The sequence below is a fragment of the Liolophura sinensis genome, chromosome 11, assembly GCF_032854445.1.
Source record: "Liolophura sinensis isolate JHLJ2023 chromosome 11, CUHK_Ljap_v2, whole genome shotgun sequence".
In the NCBI taxonomy this organism is placed as follows: Eukaryota; Metazoa; Mollusca; class Polyplacophora; order Chitonida; family Chitonidae; genus Liolophura; species Liolophura sinensis.
In genome coordinates this window covers 22,863,432-22,886,126 of record NC_088305.1, presented here as the reverse complement: position 1 = coordinate 22,886,126, position 22,695 = coordinate 22,863,432, and the positions used below count along the sequence as shown (strand labels likewise).

General features: G+C 37.1%; 1 protein-coding gene across 1 annotated transcript; it reads right to left on the bottom strand.

Moving 5' to 3' along the window:
• Positions 1-4,971: 4,971 nt before the first annotated feature.
• LOC135477951 (uncharacterized) lies at positions 4,972-22,059 on the bottom strand. Its single transcript, XM_064758187.1, has 2 exons — positions 21,613-22,059; positions 4,972-6,051 (listed from the first exon to the last, which is right to left on the bottom strand). The coding sequence occupies exons 1-2, from the start codon at positions 21,799-21,801 to the stop codon at positions 5,131-5,133; spliced, it is 1,110 nt and encodes a 369-aa protein (XP_064614257.1). The 5' UTR covers positions 21,802-22,059; the 3' UTR covers positions 4,972-5,130.
• Positions 22,060-22,695: the final 636 nt, after the last annotated feature.

The window sequence follows — 22,695 nt, the reverse complement described above, 5'->3', positions numbered from 1 at the left end:
TCACGTGATATCTGTTACATTTTGTGTACAAATTAGAACATGTATAAGAGTGAAGTGATATCAGTTACAAGTTGTACTCAACTTAGAACATATGTGAAGTGAAGTGATATCAGTTACAAGTTGTACACAATTTAGAACATATGTGAAGTGAAGTGATATCTGTTACAAGTTGTACACAATTTAGAACATATGTGAAGTGAAGTGATATCTGTTACAAGTTGTACACAATTTAGAACATGTATTTAAAGACCTGATACCGGCTGAAATGTCCAGCTATACCTTTTCCAGTGTACACGTGGACTTGTAGTTTAGTCATCTGTTGAATTGGTAGGATATTCTTCTCTACTTTATTAATTTATTTATCTGCCTTTGTGCAAAATACATGTACAAACATGTACCGCATAGGTGAGAGGCTCCTAGGCCATTACGATGGGCTAGTGCACTAACCAACTTGAGCCATGGAGGCCTCTGGTAAAAGGTAAACTTGTTGAATGTTTGGATTGAATCCTAAAAAATATACATAATTAAAAAGATTGACCACGTGTTTGGGAGTCTTAACATTAATTTGTGTATTAACAATGAACTGAAAGAACTACAAGGAACTATTGTACACAAAAGTAGATCATAATTCTGGGGAGAGCCGCCTATATTTCACCTTAGCAAAGGACTAGCGCGATTCGAAAATGCCGGCGTATGAAGTTCTGATGCTGTCCGAGTGGATGTCGGTTACATTTGCGTTAATTTATTAAAAAAAAAGTATCGTCTTCATTACACCGCAAATTACACTTGGTCAGAAAGTTTTCTATTTTTTTTAACCATTCCGACTAAACTTAACCTTTTCACCAGTAAACGCGTGACACTGTGAGAATCTGGGGGGAATACATAAATGTAACATCATAAAGTTTCCGCATGGATAACAGCCCCTGATGTATTTTTACCGACGTTTCGATGTACATCACGGGAGCGGTAGATCCGGGGTCATTTCTGGGTCGAGTCACCCCTAAGACATTGGCCGTGGGTTTCCCCCGGGCTCTGCCCGGTTTCCACCCACCATAATGCTGGCCGCCGTAGTATAAGTGAAATATTCTTGAGTACGGCGTAAAACACCAATCAAACAAACAAAGAAATCAAACACCTAAGACCTTAAAAGGGGAAGTTGTAACTTCCTCGTTTGGCGTTCAGCATGAAGGGGATAATGCAACGACTGGTGGACCTGTATCAGTATAATGGCTCGGGCGGGGCAGCTTACTTCCCTTCGGTAAGGCGTCTCAGCGAAGCTGCACTAGATAAAAGAGCGGTGGAAATCTGTCCTGCAACAAAGAGGGATATTACATGTAAATTAAGGATTCCTTCGTCGCCATATGACTGAAAAATCGTTAAGCACGACGTTAAACCCGAAGAACTCACTCCCTCAATCGATGTATATTCTAACATCGTTATCAAACATGTGAAGATACAATCAAAAAATACTGATTATATACAAGAGGTAAAGAGAAGTGTAGAGAAGACATTGGTATTGTGTGTACACGTGTTATGTGGAGAGACATCTAAATCATAACAGTATATGGTATATTATAAAGTACATATTGTAAAAACAAAGTATGATAGCTGCAGAAAACACAAGCATGGTAGCTGCACTAAAAAAATAGATACATTGTACATGTACCCAAACAATTTGTATTGTGTTTTGTCAATGTTAGACTGCTTGTCTATTAGCTTTTTGCAGTTGTGCTTTGATTGCAACTGTTTATACTATCCAATGTGGCGATCTCATTCAACATGATGAACATGTTGTCTCTAGTCCCTCCAAAGGCGTATTTGAATCCGCGTGGAACTCGTGTATCCTAGCGGTTGAAAAACGAGCACCTGTAGCCATTAGACAACGGCCAACTCAAGAGTCCCAGTGTACTGGCACCGGGCTCACCAGTATTAGACCTATTCGCCTGAGGATATAAACCAGGCAATGTTATACAGAGGTCTTATGTCAGCCAGTTTATATATATATATATTTTATGGTCAACAGTGTCTATATATATATATATATATATATATATATATATATATATATATATATATATATATATATATATATATATATAGACACTGTTGACCATAAAGTTGGAATAAATTAATTCGACGACTGAATTCGGAGTTATTCTAATTGTACGCGGTATTGAATGCTTGATTATGGCGTAGATATCAGCATAACACCAAATGTTGGTCTTTTCTACACATATCAGCCTATTGTAATCTTTAATGGACCGATTATAGGCTGTAGAACGGCGTAAAAACAAAAACTGGCATTTCAAGACGAAAGGATTGAAGGCTTTACTGCAATGTCTCCATATCACAAACATAAACGTATTTGTTCCCTTCGTATTATAAGTTACAGACAATACAGTTTGTAAGAGAAACAGTCATTAATATCTCGTATGACCACCCCTGACACGAATCAATGCGTCAAGACGTCGTTGCATGCCGTCGACCAGATTGTTAATGAATTCAATGGGCAGAACGTTCCACTCATTGATCAGAGCCTGTGCCAGTTCTTGCAGATTTTCAGCAATATTGTCACGTGCATTGATGGCTCGCCCTAACTTGTCTCAGGCATGTTCTATTGGGTTCATATCAGGGGAACACGATGGCCACGGTAACTGCTCCACCCCTTGTGTCCGAAGAAATTCTCGTGTTGCAGCGGCCCTGTGTGGTGTAGCGTTGTCGTCTTGCAAACAAAAATTGTCTCCATAAACCCTTCGTGCGTATGGAAGGCAATGGTTTTCAAGGATATCAATGTACACGACGGCGTTGACGTTTTCGTCGGGCACCACCAACGGCGTTTTTCCACCATAGTGAATACCGGCCCAAACCATTACTGAACCGCCACCCCCTTGATTGTTTTCCTGCACACAGTTATCTCGAAGGCTTTCTCCTCGCAAACGACGAACCCTTTGCCTTCCGTCCACAGGTTTCAGGAAGAAGCGACTCTCATCCGTGAAGAGCACATGTCGCCAATGCCCTAACTGCAACTGTCTGTGCTCCCTAGCCCAGCGAAGCCTTTGGACTCTATGTTGGGCGGTTAGGCGGGGACATTTGGTCATACGTCTTGCTCGATAACCATGCTGAAGTAATCTGCGATTCACCGTTGTTCGGGAAAAATTGATTCCGTAATGCCTCCGCCACAAACGGCGAAGATGGTTCGCAGACATTTTCCGGTCTGTGCGAGAGAGATTGAGCAGTCGGCGGTCATCCCGTCTCGTAGTCAGTCGTGGTCGTCCTGGAGTTTGACGTGGCCGCAAATGACCCACGTCTCGATGACGTCTGATAATTTTGCTGACTGTACTTTGCGATATGCCTACAAAATCGGCAACATCGGACTGTTTGTAGCCTTCTTGATGGAGGGCAATCACTCTCCGGCGTATTGGCATTGGAGTAGCACGAGGCATAGCCGGAATCCCCGCTACACTACTTTTTGTTCCATGCGAAACCGAGAACTCCGTTATGCGCGAGGTAATTTGACCTCTCTCTGAATGAAGATCACTGGAGAAGCACCAGGCACAGGGCTTTTTATCACTACCATCAGAGCCTCTTATGTAATTCTCATATTAGCATAGAATAAAACATTTTTGTACACGTAGTAGAGAGAGATTATGCATCAATTCGTGTCGGCTTATATTTTTTTTGAGGCGAAAAATAATATTAAACTTCTGGGATTGTGGCTAAAATATTTTATTCCAACTTTATGGTCAACAGTGTATATTATCATATGGTGTATACAGGCACAAAAAGATTTTTAATGCAAGAGATATGTACTGCATAAATACACAAAACAGTATATAGTACGATGTATTACAGAATACAAATATAACATACATGTATATATACATTGCCGCTGCGAAATTGGAGAGATCGGTTTTTCCCCAAGACTACACACGAGCTCAGACTCATGTGCACTTATATATTACGTTAATTCTCATATAAGTAAATATATGAACAAACAAATATCACTCACAGCAGATGTCATGCCGTATATAAATCGTACAGTCATATTATGATTAGTTTGTTCAGCACAACTATTATATTTACAAATGTACACAAATAATCCACTTTTAGATGTACGGGTGTACATATGGAGTAGTTCTATACATGATCACACAAATATATTACAGCGTATAATAATCTTGAGTAAAGCGTAAAACATCAATCAAACAAATAAATCAAATACAGCATATATTTCTACATATAATTATGTACCAGTGTAGAGTGTATATGCTGTTTTTACGTATATGTATGTTTGGTTCACACACAGATAGGCCTACTCACCTTTCCATACATATTTGTATACAAATACATCACTTATGGCCTCTGGCATTTAATCTTACAACGTAAATAAGCGGGAAGTATTTTAGGAGCATCTTAAGTGGATTATCGCCATTATATTGTTAAAATAAATTCCTACAGATAGATAGAAACTGCTTTGTATGTAATAATAAGGTATTCTTTCTTCCATTAAGGCCTGTTTAAAGAAAGTATAAATAGATACTTTTGTAGTGGATTATCTCCCTTTTATCGCTAAAATGAATTACAACAGACGAATAGGAAATGATTTGTATGTAATGATAAGGTATCCATTTTTTCCATTAGGTCTTGTTTAAAGAAAATATAAATAGATAATTTTGTATTTTAAATAAAAACATCTGATTACTTTATGTGGCGCAATGTGATACAGTATTATGATTGCCGATATGACCGTCTACAGATGATTAGTATGAATGATTTGTATGTAATGATAAGGTATCCATTTTTTCCATTAGGTCTTGTTTAAAGAAAATATAAATAGATAATTTTGTATTTTAAATAAAAACATCTGATTACTTTAAGTGGCGCAATGTGATACAGTATTATGATTGCCGATATGACCGTCTACAGGTATTATAGTTTGTGTGTTACATCCATCGACTATATCTGTTATACTAATAACACTTATAGCCCAAGTGTTCATTCCAAAACGTGCATAATGTCACAGTGCCTATATACTACCGTGGACACAGTAAAACGGTTGTGGAATAATTAATCTTCATAACAATCACCTTCAAGTAAAGTCTGCTTACTGTTACTTTTGGTGACACTGGCTCAGGGGACATAAATATTGTCGGTAATCTTTGCAGTGCCATATCTCCCTCTAACATTTAGCCTTATCCGTCCTTTGGCGCTGATGGCAGTGCAGTGGAGGTGATGAATGTGCACCTTCTTGCAAGGATTCAACACAGAAAATTTAAGGATATGCTTGAAAGCCCAAATGGCTATGTTTTCTGATCCGTAAACATGACTTGGATAATTGAGTTCAGCTAGGAAGTTCCCCGGGAGTTGTGAGGCGACAAAGAACAGGAACGAGTCATGAGAACCAAGATAGGCACTGTTCTGTTCACAGTGCGCCTTGTTAGTTACCCGACATCCGGTTGGCATCGGGACAGGAAATCTCCGTGTCAAGGAGTACATCACCTTATTCTTTCTCAGATAGTCCAAATCCAAGTCCACAAAACCGTCTCCCATATAGTTGTCCGCGTTGAGAATCATAATGAAACGTCCTTGTAAAAAGCGAGACACGTAACCAAACATTTCTTGGTAGGTTGGATTCTCCGTGGAGTTGTAGAAGACCACCTTTTTCATGTCGACGCCATACTGTACTGTGAGTTTCTCGTACAACTGTTCTGGTTTGTGGCTGAACAAATGGACGGACAATACGGATGAGTGGTTTAGGTTTCTTTTTAGACTGACAATATACTCCTTCTCCCGATTTATCAGCTCGGTGCCGTTCACGTGGGAGTACCTGGCCTTGGACCACTCAACCGTGTCCATGAGGGGAAATACACACACCACATCAAGATAGGGCTTCTTGGCATTTGTTTCCTGACTGACCGGTAGAGGGCGCTCCAGGAATACAAGCGAGCGGCGAGTCGTAACGGACAAATGTGGCCTTGAGGAAACCTGTGAGATGTAAAATCTCAAAAAGATCACATCTACCAGTAGGAAAACGAACATCAATCGTTTGACCTGCAAACAAACAGAGGTTAAACACATCAGCGGAGGATTAACAGCTTTGTCTGGTAACATCTGCAAAAAAAAAGAAAATCCAAATAGTCTTTGAGAGAGGTTTTGGATGATGGGTGGCATGGGGGACGGGATGGGGGTGTTTGATTGGGTATGACAGATCCCCGCCTGAAATACATATTGCAAGTATTATAACAATATTTTACTTTACATTCAATATAACGTATCTTATTTACTTTACTTAATTGTATTTGTGCTATCATTTCACCTTATCTTTACAGGCAAAAAGACAAAAGCAATACATAGATGTGACTAGCTACAGAGAGAGTCCCTCTTGATTTGTTACTGGATTTTAAAACCCATTCGCGTAATGGGGAGGAATAGCAAAGAAAGTGACATTTCAATTTTTTATGGCCAGTAGAATCTTCTTTCACTATCTTTTCGTGCATGGATAAAGACAGTAAAAATACAGATTTGGACAGCCTTTCTGGGATTACAGACTTCTTGTTGACACTGGAGAACCGTGTGGTTGTCTTGTATGCAGACAGGATTGTAATTACATGGGACACATTTTTATGGTAAACATTTACAGAATAGTTGGCTGCCACACCCACAATTTGGGACACGTTCAGCAAACATAAAAATGTATTTTGAAAAAAATTTTTATAAAAAATTCTTTGATGAAAATGGCTATAATAAATTTTTATTATGTTTTACCGATTTTTAAAAATATATAAACATCTTGTATAAAAACCTTCTTTTCCTCATTTTCCTTAACTATTGATAAAAATAATGCATTCTCTAACTTCAGTTGTATTTCGGCGCAGTACATGGACACGGTCCCCATTACAACTTCCGTTTATCGGTAGTTCTGTGACTTTTAGGGTATAAAGTATTTTTTTGCTCCCAGGCGTCCATTTTTGGTGTACAGGTGCATGCTTGGTATTAATATGCTGGAAACTGTCTAAACTTTGAGGAGGTATGAGCTTTATTGATGAAAGTTTGAAATTCTGGGTGAGAGGACACAAGGTATGAGATGCTGATAAGGCTGCCCCTTGGCGTTGCTAGGCAAGCCTCCCAGCTGCCGGCAAGGAAAGGTCCAGATTTTGACGGTCAACCTATGTCAAGATTTTTATGGCTTGTTTCTCACATGCTGGGCCAGGTATGCACCAGAGCTTATTGGCCACATTGTCGCTGATGGAAAATTAATGGGGATCTCAGGCCACATGCTTTGTGGATGTGTGGGCTAATCGAAACGTACACTAGTGACCGTCACACCACTTATCTCCCTTGCCGATGCCAGCCTCGGCGACCATGATCGCATTTCACCACGGTCGACTTCGTTCCGGGTAGGATTAAAGTACTGAAATTGATGGTTAATAACAGTAATACAGTATGTTTCGAAAGCTTAGATACCTGGGTACTGCTGTTCCGGGTTTTCTTGTATTGATGGTTTTCATTCCCGTCCCGTCCCCAACCTAAAGGTTTTACTGTGACTGGGATAAGTGACAAAATACCCTAGGCCCAAAAAACCACCCACTACATAAAAAATGGACAAAACGCCGACATCCATAATCAAGTCCATCCAAAATTGTTTTAGAGAGATATATGATGATGTCTAAACTTGATAAATAAATTAATGACTAAACAGAGTCGGTATAGGTAAATTTAGCATCAATATTGACAATGTTTATTCGTTTTTTTCAGAGTATCTTTTTATTACACCTGTGATAAACACCTACCTATGTGTAATAGCTACTCCAGCTTAGCTGAATTTTGGATGTCTTTCTTTTATGACAGAATCATAAATTATTTTATTTAAGAAAAATCATCTTACATTATTTTTTTCTATAATATAAATTAGCCTTTTAGAATATAAAAATGGCCTATACTGTAATATTGAAAGCGAAAGAAAAACAATTTCAAAGAAAGCAAGCAAACGTATTACTTTGTTGAAAATTTGCTCCCAAGAAATGTAAAAAAGAAACGATACATGCACTATCACGAAATAAGGCGCATATATACATGTATTCAAGCTTTCCAGCTGGAGCGGCTATAAACGGATGTCATGACCAGTTCCATGCAGATATTCTTGTCTTCCGTTCCGCTGTAACATCTAATCACAGTTTTTCAACAGTTGGTGCAAGTCTGTGGTGGCACACTGTACCCTTTTTGCTAGGCGAGATCCAATGGCATTATTGGCAAGATGTGTTGTAATTACACATAAATCCTTTTGGATTTTTTCGATTACGCCCAATATAACCATTAAAAACTTGTTTTAAACACTTAGGAGAAAAATATTATTTTTTCTCTTTCTGCTTAAAATTTGTCACAGATTATATGTATGTTATCAGAAATTTGTTAATATCATCGAAAAGGTATATTTTTCAGAAATTAAGAGCGATCACAACACTTTCAGCCTTTTTTTTTTTTGTTTTTTTTACTCACATTTATACAATTATCAAAAAACGAATACAACTTCTATTTATTCAGTAGCGATGATTCGGTATAGGGAACTAATACCGTCATTAATTACAATGGTCAATTGGTTGCAGCCTTGGGTATTTAAGGCAACGCTAAGTTGTTGATTCCAGGATATGGACAAAGAGGAAACATACAACAAACTGACAAGAAGTGTATTTGAAGTTCCAACAAAAGAAGTCCTGTCTGTTATACCTGACCATTAATTAACACTTTCCCCTCCATCCAGTGAGGGGCAGTTTTGATTGGTTTTAAAACAACGGAACATGACACATTTCACACTTTCACCAGGCCAACACAATGTGCTTTGTACCTTGCATTTTTAAATCTTAACTTAAATGCACTATAAGCAAGGGGAAATAATACAAATTCGCCCCCCTCCACCCACCCTTCAAAAAGAGGCCAACTCTGTCTAGATCCCCAAACATAACTGTCAAAAACGGATTTTCATTCTACACTGATATTAACAAGTGAAGATGTTATTAATGTAATAATTTTAAACACGACATAGTTTAACTAGAAATACGAAATTCTCCTGCCTTTGGGTACAAGTCTAAATCCTAACACATAACACTGAATATCGGAATCCCGATGAGATTGCATGTATATCAGAGCAGATATTATATGGCGTAGAATTATGTTCAGTTTTACAGCTTTTATGGGGTTTCCACATCCGATTTTTGGGCTTTTGTCTTAGTATAGATCTATTTTATAATGAAAGCAGTTGAGACTTCCATACTTAGTTGTAACGTTTACACTGGCAGTGGTTAATTCCTGAAGACAAAAAGCCATGAACACACAAAGAAATGAATAAAATAAATCATGCATGACCGCATTTAAAAATGAACAACCAACCATACAAAACTTCAAATATGAGTAAGTTGGGAGGCATATGATTATAAGTTTTTCTTGTCATTTTCATTGGCATGTATTCGTGAGCATTTATTTCTGTATACTGAGATGTAGGCAAGTTTTTGAAATGTTTAAAATGTGGAATCCTTTAATCCCTCGACAACTTTCTCTTTCCACATACATGTATTAGAACTCTACAGTTCCCTTAACCATGCAGAAACCTCTATACCGGTACGTGGTTGTAATTAGGGACTTTGACAATGGCTTTGGTGCAGTCGTCCTTTCTTACTGTGGTGAAAGATACATATGATAAATATATAATACAATTTACACAAAATTAATCATGAGAAAAAAATATATATATATTATATATATATATATATATTTATATATATCTATATATATATATATATATATCTATATATATCTATATATATCTATATATATATATATATATATATATATATATATATATATATATATATATATATATAATTTAATTCAATACAAATAGATTTAAATCTGTTACCAGATAGGTTATGAAAATTACTTAAGATATTTCACCGATTTTTTTGTAAAATAAATAAGTACTTCATCTAATTACATTTGGGCCCTTTTTTTAACTACTGATATCAATAATTTAATCTGTGAATTTAATTGATATTTGCACATGTCACTTAGATTTTTCAAGCAAGGCATTTACAATGGGTTGCTTAGAAGGTAAACCAGGATATAACACGTTACCACCAATGGAACGACCATTGCGCATGTCAGAAAATCATTACAGTTTTATGCTATTATTTAATAGTATTTTTTCGAAATTTAATTGTATTTTGGTTCAACAGATATTTTCGATCTTAAGGCTTTTTGTAAGCCCGGACAACAGCATGCTGGGCATTTATTTTAAACACACTACAATTTTAGACATTTTGGACCGCCCTCATGACTGGGTATGTTGAATATATGAGACATACACTGGTTATCATCACACCAAGTATCTCCCCTGCCTAAACCAGCTTGGGTGACCGTGATCGCATTTCAGTATAGTCGACCCTCTTCTGGGTTCTTCTTTAAAGCACTATAACCGATGGTTAATGACACAAATATAGTATGTCTAGAAAGCTTAGAGACGGGTCTTTCTACATCTGTTTAGTTTGGTACAATACAAGCAGACAAAAAATCTGGAAAATATATGAAAGAAATTATCACTTTGTATATGAATTTAACTATTAAATTTTGCCTTAACTTGGCAACTAAAATTATTTCAAAGTTATATTACATGAAAACAGTTTTAATCATTCCTTAAAATGAGTTATAATTACTTCTACATTATTTTGCCACATTATTCATTTAATAAATTAAGAATGTTCAACACTTGAAACTCATTTGGAAATATACCGGGAAATATTCAAATCAGTGTTCAAAATACCAGCACTCATAAACATTTTGTGCACGCCACAGTACAAGGGTATGTTATTTTAAGATAAAGCAAATAATTCTAATCAGACAAACCATTACATAAAGCAAGGTAATCCTTCTTATCATAACTGGACATGAGCACCTTAAGTGGCGGCTGAAATATACTCAGTTTTGTCCTACATTTTCCTTTCTTGAACAAAAAAGGCACAGATACTGACTTTATTTGCTCAAGTGCTTGAATACGAGAATGTGACGTGGATCTAAAATACCACTGAGAAGTCATATCATTTAGTTTTTCTAGGGACTGTTGATTTATACATCTGCAAAAATTTCGTAAAATGATTAGCTGTTACATGCTTGAAAGATGTCACATCAGTTGAAAGGAAGGTTTGACTGCACTTCTTTACCTTATTGCGAATCTTAGTTTCAAATATGCCAACTTCTTTAATTGTAAACCCAGCCTTTAACTGAATGAAGACTGTGAAATTCTGTCCTTAGCCAATGCCAGTCATTTCCATTTCTTCCCATGCAAATTTCTTTGAACATGAAATTTAAACCTTGTATTCCCAATTCTTCTACAAAATTGTCTGAATGACAATCAGTAAGGATGAGTGTGTAAATTGTTTAGAACTACAATTCCATGTTCATGTAGCTTCTTTAGTAGCTCCAGTGTATGAGAGAAAAGGCATTAAATAGAACCCCTCAATTCAGCTAAGTTATTTAAGAGTGAGCCAAAGATTTTATTATGATTATTATCATTTTAATAATAATAATCATCATAATGATTGGAGACTGCGTCTACACTGAGATAAAAATTTGGGTCAACTGTCGAAGAATTGAGCTAAATCAACTGAGAAACTGGGTCATGAAAGGTTTCTCTAGGTTCTCCGAATGAGTCAACAATATAACCAGATGAGTTTCAAGGTTCAGCTGACCTGGACATTTGACTCTGAGTTTTCTGAGTTGAATTAGCTCAATTGTTACCTCAGATGATTGAGTCAGTTAACCCAAAATTTTCTCTCAGTGTAGTTTACTTTTGGTGGTTCAAGTTAACAACTTGAAATGTGGGCTACCATTGTTACGCATGACACACGTTAGACAGGTGAGATTGTTTGTTGTACAGCGAAAATTCATTAATACAAATTCCTTTCAGTGAAGGTGAAACGGAAACATATTATTAAAAGAAAGCATATGTCCATAAATCCTCAGTATTTGTAAAACTAACGGCCGTGGGGGGTACTAACTATGTATACCAACTATTGTTGGGGCCACCAATCTTTCCAGGTGGTGGTAACCTAGACCTAATATATGTACTATACCTGCATTTGATATATCTCAGGTATTAAATAAACCCACAAGATAAGTATTTTATAAATATGTTTGTGGATTCATTCTTTACCACATGTAGACTACAGTTCTGGTACCAAATCTGACTTCAGTGGTGATCATTGGCATATGTGTTTAGAATCAACAACAAAACTAAAAACTTCTATTTGTTAATTTAATTACTATTTAAGACCATACTCAAGAATTTTCCACTTATACGATGGCGACATTTTCCTGGGTAAACCACCGGCCCTTGGCTCGTTACTGATTTACAATACATGAAAAAATTCTCTAGACCAAAATTTCATTGAACAACGGAGGATTGAAGAGAGATCCTGTTTCAGGTTGCTTTAGCATGACGTATCTGACGACCACGTAAGAATCCCTAATTAAAAGTTGATTTACGGAGTTAGTCCCACCAAGCATGTCAAAAATAATTGTCTGTCAACAAATACGTCTATTTCCACCCCTGCTCAGAAGTAATTATGGTTTTATCTTGCGCGATTTCTTAACTCAGAATTGTTAATGTTTGGTCGCTCCGTTATTTGGTCGGACGCGTCTGTACCAAAATCTGTGTTGTCGAATTGACCAGATACTTCTAACAGTGTACCTGCTTTATTGATTCTTCATATATTATTTCTCACAAGTTCATTCGGAGACTGGTGTTTTAGGTTGTTTTGGACATAGATTTGGAAATCACCGATTTAAGACACTCATTTATGGCTTCCTCGTGGTATATGAATGTCAGATCCGACCCTTGCATTGAAGCAAATTTGACTGCATTAAATTGAATGTAATTGTAGTCTTCACGCATTTGAACTAAACAAGAACAATTACACAATGCAAATATGGCCGACCTTTACTGGCCACGCGTCCTCTGAGAAGCGAATATGGTTACAGTGCACACTGGTCAGGCTGTTGAACGAAAGCGGCTTTCGTGGCCTTTTTGAGCATTATCTACAGGAAAAAACTGTGTAGATTGACTGATATGTGTATCAGTCGTACATAGTTTGTGTACCTTCAACATTAAAAATACACAGATTGCCTTCCGCTGATACATAAATTGTGTGAATATGCATTTTTGCCACAACATTGTGTACAGCACTCGAACACAATTGTTTTCGTTAAAGTTAAACAGTTTGTTAAAGATTCGAACATCCGATTCGGCAAGTGGATAGGGTTGGAGATATTAACAAAGGCCTACCGTCAATATCCGGAGCCTTGGAATCCATCTTTCCCTCTAGCCACTTCCTAATTCAATTAAACCAGCCATCATTCTGGTCATGACAAGCATGTAGCTCCACTTATTCTGTGTTAATATGACAAGTCTCATTGTGACCTCGTCTGCACCTTCTTGCACATGCGCAGTATAGACACGCATATCCCTCGCCATTCAGCAATTTACACTTGTCCAAAACCTTTGTATATCTGAGTAAATCAATAGATTTTTCACCGATAAAACTCTGTCTCGGCTATTCGACTATCGATCATTTGAAACAGCCACATCAACTCATTTCATTTTAAACATGGCAAACGGCCATATGTGAATGTCTATGGCAAATCACAGCTAGCGGCATTTTTGCATTTATACACAGATCTGGCCCGGCCCAGCCCATATTACCTCATTTCACTGTGTTTCGTATCTCTAGTCAACAAGACACTCTAGCTAAGGTTTAAACCGAAAACACTTCATGTAACCTACATATATGTATGGAAGTAGCTAGAAGATATCTCGCTGCCTCGAACTTTCTAATACAGGGTGAGACAGGGAGGTGACCAGATAGCGAAGCGAGGTGACATATGTCTCGTCCTGTGTTAGAAAGGTCGAGGTAGCGAGGCAGCGAGATGTCCTATGTGATGTATAGCGGTACATACATACATACAAAAGAAAACAGCATCACTACTTACCCGGTAGTAATTTCTTTTATGTCTGTCGCAAAATGCATTTAATATTCATTTCAAAAATATATAAAACACATAGGTCGTGCTAGTTACCCCTACTCCATAAGTTGGTTTTCATGTACATATAAATCCCTCATGCCCCAACCTTTTTCTAAAATTGTTTGGCTAGGGTCTGCAATAGCCACGCAGAGTGTTAGCTTTATTGATCCAACGGCTACATTTATAATGACACATAAACTGTGCGTAAAATGTGTACGGTACTTTGGGTACGGTACAATTAATAACCTATATTGTCCATAAATGAGTATTTCAATAATTATTAACGTTTTACGACTGACACATGTTCGTACATTTTCATTCCATACATGTAATTTTATTATAATTAATAAATACACAGGGGATAAACACCTTTGAATTCTGAATGCATTTAAAGCGATGAACACACCAGGTGGAATTTGGCTTGTTGGGGCGAACATGAATAGGCTGACAATCTAGGCGGATTTTTCCGTTGATCGTGGTCATTAGGTAATGTCATGTGACCTAGTAAACCATGTGACAGCTCAGCACAATTCCGTGTTGTTTGATTGGCCAGCTCGATCGCTGAAATTCGCTGGAGCGGAAACACCTCGCGGAGTGAATCGCCGGCGTATTTGTTCGTTGGTATCTGGACACAGACCCCCATTACAACTTCCGTTTTTCGGTAGGGACGATTGTAGTTCTGTGTATTTTAGGGTGTAAAGTCTTTTTTTGCTGCCAGCCTGCTGTTTTTGGTGTACAAGTGCATGCTTGGTATCAAAATGATGGAAATTGTCTAAGCTTTGGGCAGGTATGAGTTTTAATGGTGAAAGTTTGAAATTCTGGGCGGCGAGAGGACACAAGGAGACAGGTGGTGATGAGGCTGCGAGTGACGTCCCCTTGGCGTTGCTAGGCACCCCTCCCAGCTGCCGGCATGTAAAGGTCCAGATTTTGACGGTCAACCTATGTCAAGATTTTTACAGCTTCTTTCTCTCAGGCTGGGCCAGGTATGCACCAAAGCTTATTGGCCTCGGAATGTTTGGGACTGAGCTACAGCGCTAAACGTTAACATTGTCGCTTATGGAAAACTAATGGGGGTCTGTGGCCTGATCTGTCCAATTGTGCCAAAACATGTAATATGTCACTGTGTGCTCAGATTTCGCAGCAGCCTGATAATATTTGGTGGGTACATCTGCGATGTGGTTTGCATTGACATGGAACTTGATTGAGCAGTTTTAAAGCTTTTTAATTCTATATTTTCCCCACATATCCATTTTGTCTAAAAATCGGCTAAAACGCTCTGTGGTCAAGGGTAGTACAGGAGTATAAACAGACTGGAACAAACACAGACAATGTTTCATTGTTCCTGGTTTTTAAAATGTCTCTTTTGGGGCTGACATTTGATAAATAATGCAAAATTTGAGTGCTGCGAGTGAAATTGGAATGTGTGGCTGATAGATAGGGTGGTGTGATTAAGGATGGTCAATAAGTCCTTGCATCACATATAAGGGCCCAGCCTCACACAGGTGGATAAAAACACATCAGCAGATTAATTTACTTGGCTAGAGTAGTAGAGAGGGCCAGTGTGCATTTAATTTACAAACCAAGTCAGGTTCCTCCCATGTGTGCCACCACACACTGGGTAAATGTGCTTCAAATCATCCTGCAGGTCACAAAACATTAAAAACAGGCATCTCTGCTGGAACACTGTCTGCTGTTTTGGGCATAGACTTGAAGTGGACAAGGTAAATTTTCCTCTTTAAACTTAAAAATAAACCACTGTAGGCATGTAGTTTTCATTGCATGTGTATATTCATTCCTCTGACAAGTTACATGTGCACTCACACAGTATGTGTGGCGTTGGAACAAAAATGATCAATTTCAAGTTTCTAGCATACATGTGAGTGTGATCTGTTGGAATATTGCCCTTGTGAAAATGAGTCTCTGCCCCACCAGGTGTCTGTTTTTCCACCAGAACATAGTATGCTGTTCCTGCGACATCTCAAGGAGTTTTTGTTTTAGTATCTGGCCCAGTGTGGCATCCACCTCCCTGGGCAACTGGGATTTTTTTTATGTTTCCAATGTCCTCACACACAAGTCAGAAATTAGACAGCTACATATGGCTTTCACATCCTAGTTTAATACCTATTGAGCTTTTGTCTTGGTTTCCCTCTTTAGATCTTGTCTCCCAAACATGGCGTCAGTGAACTTTGCCTGGTTTATGCATATATTGAACTGGGATCTACCTAGGTGAGTGGGGTCTGCTAGCCGTTCAGCTTCCTCAAAGGCCTGACCATTCGGATGCAGTCTTCCACTCCCTTGGCCGACCTAGAATCCCCGTCATTGGTCCGGTACTACACCATGACACATACCCCTCCCCCCCTCAACCGGGGAAACGTCACAGGTTTCTCATATATGTACGGACAGTTTGAATGTCCATTCCTCATGCCCACCCAGGAACACCCAGTGTGGAACCTGAATACGGATGTAATTTCTCACTGATTATTTAAGGATTTCTGTGTTGTTACAGGTTAAAAAGTATAGCTTTTCCCCTCTTCTTGGGTCCCTTCAACATGTCTTGGGAGGGTTGCCTTGCTGACTGTCTGAATGACCAATGTGCATGTACTGTGTGGCTTTATTTTTGTAAGTGGCAAATTCATATTTCTCCCCTATACTTATCTCTTGTAGATGCCAGTGTCACACTTTGGTGTTAGTTATGTGGAAAGTACTAATTTAGTCTGAGGCAACAACACAGGTGGTGGGATTCTTTTGCACTGTGAGTTGAGGTAAGCCAGCCAACCAATGTTTTGTTTTGATTGGTTTTAAAACAACGGAACATGACACATTTCACACTTTCTCCAGGCCAACACAATGTGCTTTGTATCTTGCATTTTTTAATCTTAACTTAAATGCACTATAAGCAAGGGGAAATAATACAAATTCGCCCCCCTCCACCCACCCTTCAAAAACAGGCCAACTCTGTCTAGATCCCCAAACATAACTGTCAAAAACGGATTTTCATTCTACAGTGATATTAACAAGTGAAGATGTTATTAATGTAATAATTTTAAACATGACATAGTTTAACTAGAAATACGAAATTCTCCTGCCTTTGGGTACAAGTCTAAATCCTAACACATAACACTGCATATCGGAATCCTGGTGAGATTGCATGTATATCAGAGCAGATATAATATGGCGTAGAATTATGTTCAGTTTTACAGCTTTTATGGGGTTTCCACATCCGATTTTTGGGCTTTTGCTTTAGTATAGATCTATTTTATAATGAAAGCAGTTGAGACTTCCATACTTAGTTGTAACGTTTACACTGGCAGTGGTTAATTCCTGAAGACAAAAAGCCATGAACACACAAAGAAATGAATAAAATAAATCATGCATGACCGCATTTAAAAATGAACAACCAACCATACAAAACTTCAAATATGAGTAAGTTGGGAGGCATATGGTTATAAGTTTTTCTTGTCATTTTCATTGGCATGTATTCAGGAGCATTTATTTCTGTATACTGAGATGTAGGCAAGTTTTTGAAATGTTTAAAATGTGGAATCCTTTAATCCCTCGACAACTTCCTCTTTCCACATACATGTATTAGAACTCTACAGTTCCCTTAATCATGCAGAAACCTCCATACCGGTACGTGGTTGTAAGTAGGGACTTTGACAATGGCTTTGGTGCAGTCGTCCTTTCTTACTGTGGTGAAAGATACATATGATGAAAATATAATACAATTTACACAAAATTAATCATGAGAAAAAAAAAAAAATATATATATATATATATATCAATTGTATTATATTTTTATCATATATATATATATATATATTATATATATATATATATATATATATATATATATATATATATATATATATATATATATATATATATATATATATATAATTTAATTCAATACAAATAGATTTAAATCTGTTACCAGATAGGTTATGAAAATTACTTAAGATATTTCACCGATTTTTTTGTAAAACAAATAAGTACTTCATCTAATTACATTTGGATCCTCTTTTTAACTATTGATAGCAATAATTTGATCTGTAAATTTAATTTATATTTGCACATGTCACTTAGATTTTTCATGCAAGGCACTTTACAATGGGTTGCTTAGAATGTAAACCAGGATATAACACGTTACCACCAATGGAACGACCATTGCGCATGTCAGAAAATCATTACAGTTTAATGCTGGTAATCTTATAGATAATTGATATCTAATAGTATTCATACGTGATGTACATGATTAAAATAGAAATAGAGATATTTTACACGAGGTGAATTACCAATAAATGGTAATACCTTTGAATGTCATGAAATATAATAGCTTGTATTCAGTAATAGTACAATAAAGTATTGGAAAAACATTCATGGCAATGTTTTGCTTAATTTATTAAAACATTAAGTCAATTAACTAAAATTGCTGAAAATAGTTTATGAGAATCATTTAGTATGTCTTTTAGATTTTTAAATACATACCGCTAAGAAAATTTACTATTTATAGCAAAAGTATTATTTCGAAATTTAATTGTATTTTGGTTCAACAGATATTTTCGATCATAAGGCTTTTTGTAAGCCCGGACAACAGCATGCTGGGCATTTATTTTAAACACACTACGATTTTAGAAATTTTGGACGGCCCTCATGACTGGGTATGCTGAATATATGAGACATACACTGGTTATCGTCACACCAGCTATCTTCCCTGCCTAAACCAGCTTGGGTGACCGTGATCGCATTTCAGTATAGTCGACCCTCTTCTGGGTTCTTCTTTAAAGCACTATAACCGATGGTTAATGACACAAATATAGTATGTCTAGAAAGCTTGGAGACGGGTCTTTCTACATCTGTTTAGTTTGGTACAATACAAGCAGACAAAAAATCTGGAAAATATATGAATGAAATTATCACTTTGTATATGAATATAAATATTAAATTTTGCCTTAGCTTGGCAACTAAAATTATTTCAAAGTTATATTACATGAAAACAGTTTTAATCATTCCTTAAAATGAGTTATAATTACTTCTACACTATTTTGCCACATTATTCATTTAATAAATTAAGAATGTTCAACACTTGAAACTCATTTGGAAATATACAGGGAAATATTCAAATCAGTGTTCAAAATACAAGCACTCATAAACATTTTGTGCACGCCACAGTACAAGGGTATGTTATTTTAAGATGAAGCAAATAATTCTTATCAGACAAACCATTACATAAAGCAAAGTAATCCTTCTTATCATAACTGGACATGAGCACCTTAAGTGGCGGCTGAATTATACTCAGTTTTGGCCTACATTTTCCTTTCTTGAACAAAAAAGGCACAGGTACTGACTTTATTTGCTCAAGTGCTTGAATACGAGCATGTGACGTGGATCTAAAATACCACTGAGAAGTCATATCATTTAGTTTTTCTAGGGACTGTTGATTTATACATCTGCAAAAATTTCGTAAAATGATTAGCTGTTACATGCTTGTAAGATGTCACATCAGTTGAAAGGAAGGTTTGACTGTACATCTTTTTTTTTTCCATGCAAATTTCTTTGAACATGAAATTTAAACCTTGTATTCCCAATTCGTCTACAAAATTGTCTGAATGACAATCAGTAAGGATGAGTGTGTAACTTGTTTAGAACTACAATTCCATGTTCATGTAGCTTCTTTAGTAGCTCCAGTGTATGAGAGAAAAGGCATTAAATAGAACCCCTCAATTCAGCTAAGTTATTTAAGAGTGAGCCAAAGATTTTATTAAGATTATTATCATTTTAATAATAATAATCATCATAATGATTGGAGACTGCGTCTACACTGAGATAAAAATTTGGGTCAACTGTCGAAGAATTGAGCTAAATCAACTGAGAAACTGAGTCATGAAAGGTTTCTGTGGGTTCTCCGAATGAGTCAACAATATAACCAGATGAGTTTCAAGGTTCAGCTGACCTGGACATTTGACTGAGTTTTCTGAGTTGAATTAGCTCAATTGTTACCTCAGATGTTTGAGTCAGTTAACCCAAAATTTTCTCTCAGTGTAGTTTACTTTTGGTGGTTTCTGTGATAACAACTTGAAATGCGGGCTACCATTGTTACGCATGACACACGTTAGACAGGTGAGATTGTTTGTTGTACAGCGAAAATTCATTAATACAAATTCCTTTCAGTGAAGGTGAAACGGAAACATATTATTAAAAGAAAGCATATGTCCATAAATCCTCAGTATTTGTAAAACTAACGGCCGTGGGGGGGTACTAACTATGTATACCAACTATTGTTGGGGCCACCAATCTTTCCAGGTGGTGGTAACCTAGACCTAATATATGTACTATACCTGCATTTGATATATCTCAGGTATTAAATAAACCCACAAGATAAGTATTTTATAAATATGTTTGTGGATTCATTCTATACCACATGTAGACTACAGTTCTGGTACCAAATCTGACTTCAGTGGTGATCATTGGCATACGTGTTTAGAATCAACAACAAAACTAAAAACTTCTATTTGTTAATTTAATTACTATTTAAGACCATACTCAAGAATTTTCCACTTATACGATGGCGACATTTTCCTGGGTAAACCACCGGCCCTTGGCTCGTTACTGATTTACAATACATGAAAAAATTCTCTAGACCAAAATTTCATTGAACAACGGAGGATTGAAGAGATATCCTGTTTCAGATTGCTTTAACATGACGTATCTTACGACCACGTAAGAATCCCTGATTAAATGTTGATTTACGGAGTTAGTCCCACCAAGGATGTCAAAAAAAATTGTCTGTCAACAAATACGTCTATTTCCACCCCTGCTCAGAAGTAATTATGGTTTTATCTTGCGCGATTTCTTAACTCAGAATTGTTAATGTTTGGTCGCTCCGTTATTTGGTCGGACGCGTCTGTACCAAAATCTGTGTTGTCGAATTGACCAGATACTTCTAACAGTGTACCTGCTTTATTGATTCTTCATATATTATTTCTCACAAGTTCATTCGGGGACTGGTGTTTTAGGTTGTTTTGGACATAGATTTGGAAATCACCGATTTAAGACACTCATTTATGGCTTCCTCGTGGTATATGAATGTCAGATCCGACCCTTGCATTGAAGCAAATTTGACTGCATTAAATTGAATGTAATTGTAGTCTTCGCGCATTTGAACTAAACAATAACAATTACACAATGTAAATATGGCCCACCTTTACTGGCCACGCGTCCTCTGAGAAGCGAATATGGTTACAGTGCACACTGGTCAGGCTGTTGAACGAAAGCGGCTTACGTGACCTTTTTGAGCATTATCTACTGAAAAGACTGTGTAGATTGAATGATATGTGTATCAGTGGTACATAATTTGTGTACCTTCATCATTAAAAATACACAGATTGCCTTCCACTGATACATAAATTGTGTGAATATGCATTTTTGCCACAACATTGTGTACAGCACTCGTACACAATTGTTTTCGTTAAAGTTAAACAGTTTGTTAAAGATCCGAACATCCGATTCGGCAAGTGGATAGGGTTAGAGATATAAACATAGGCCTACCGTCAATATCTGAAGCCTTGGGATCCATCTTTTCCTCTGGCCACTTCCTAATTCACTAAAACCAGCCATCATTCTGGTCATGACAAACATGTAGCTCCAGTTATTCTGTATAAAAATGAAAGGCCTCATTGTGACCTCGTCTGCAACTTCTCGCACATGCGCAGTATAGACAACCATATCCCTCGCCATACAGCTATTGACACTTGTCCAAAAGCTTTGTATATCTGAGTAAATACAAAGATTTTTCACCGATTAAACTCTGTCTCGGCTATTCGACTATCGATCATTTGAAACAGCCACATCAACTCATTTCATTTTAAACATGGCAAACGGCCATATGTGAATGTCTATGGCAAATCACAGCTAGCGGCATTTTCGCATTTATACACAGATCTGGCCCGGCCCAGCCCATATTACCTCATTTCACTGTGTTTCGTATTTCTAGTCAACAAGGCACTCTAGCTAAGGTTTAACCCGAAAACACTTCATGTAACCTACATATATGTATGGAAGTCGCTAGAAGACATCTCGCTGCCTCGAACTTTCTAATACATGGTGAGACAGGGAGGTGACCAGATAGCGAAGCGAGGTGACATATGCCTCGTCCTGTGTTAGAAAGGTCGAGGTAGCGAGGCAGCGAGATGTCCTATGTGATGTATAGCGGTACACACATACATACAAAAAAAAAACAGCATCACTACTTACCCGGTAGTAATTTCTTTTTTGTCTGTCGCAAAATGCATTTAATATTCATTTTAAAAATATATAAAACGCATAGATCGTGCTAGTTACCCCTACTCCATAAGTTGGTTTTCATGTACATATAAATCCCTTATGACCCAACCTTTTTCTAAAATTGTCTGGCTAGGGTCTGCAATAGCCACGCAGAGTCTTAGCTTTATTGATCCAACGCCTAAATTTATAATGACACATAAACTGTGCGTAAAGAGTGTACGTTACTTTGGGTATGGTACAATTAATAACCTATATTGTCCATAAATGAGTATTTCAATAATTATTAACGTTTTACGACTGACACATGTTCGTACATTTTCATTCCATACATGTATTTTATTATAATTA

Excerpts from the sequence above, each read along its gene's own strand:
- LOC135477951 (XM_064758187.1), bottom strand. The coding sequence starts at position 21,801 with ATGGCGAGGGATATGGTTGTCTATACTGCGCATGTGCGAGAAGTTGCA. Across the intron at positions 6,052-21,612 it reads CAAGGCTTCAGATATTGACG|GTCAAACGATTGATGTTCGT; the intron begins GTAGGCCTATGT and ends GTTTGTTTGCAG.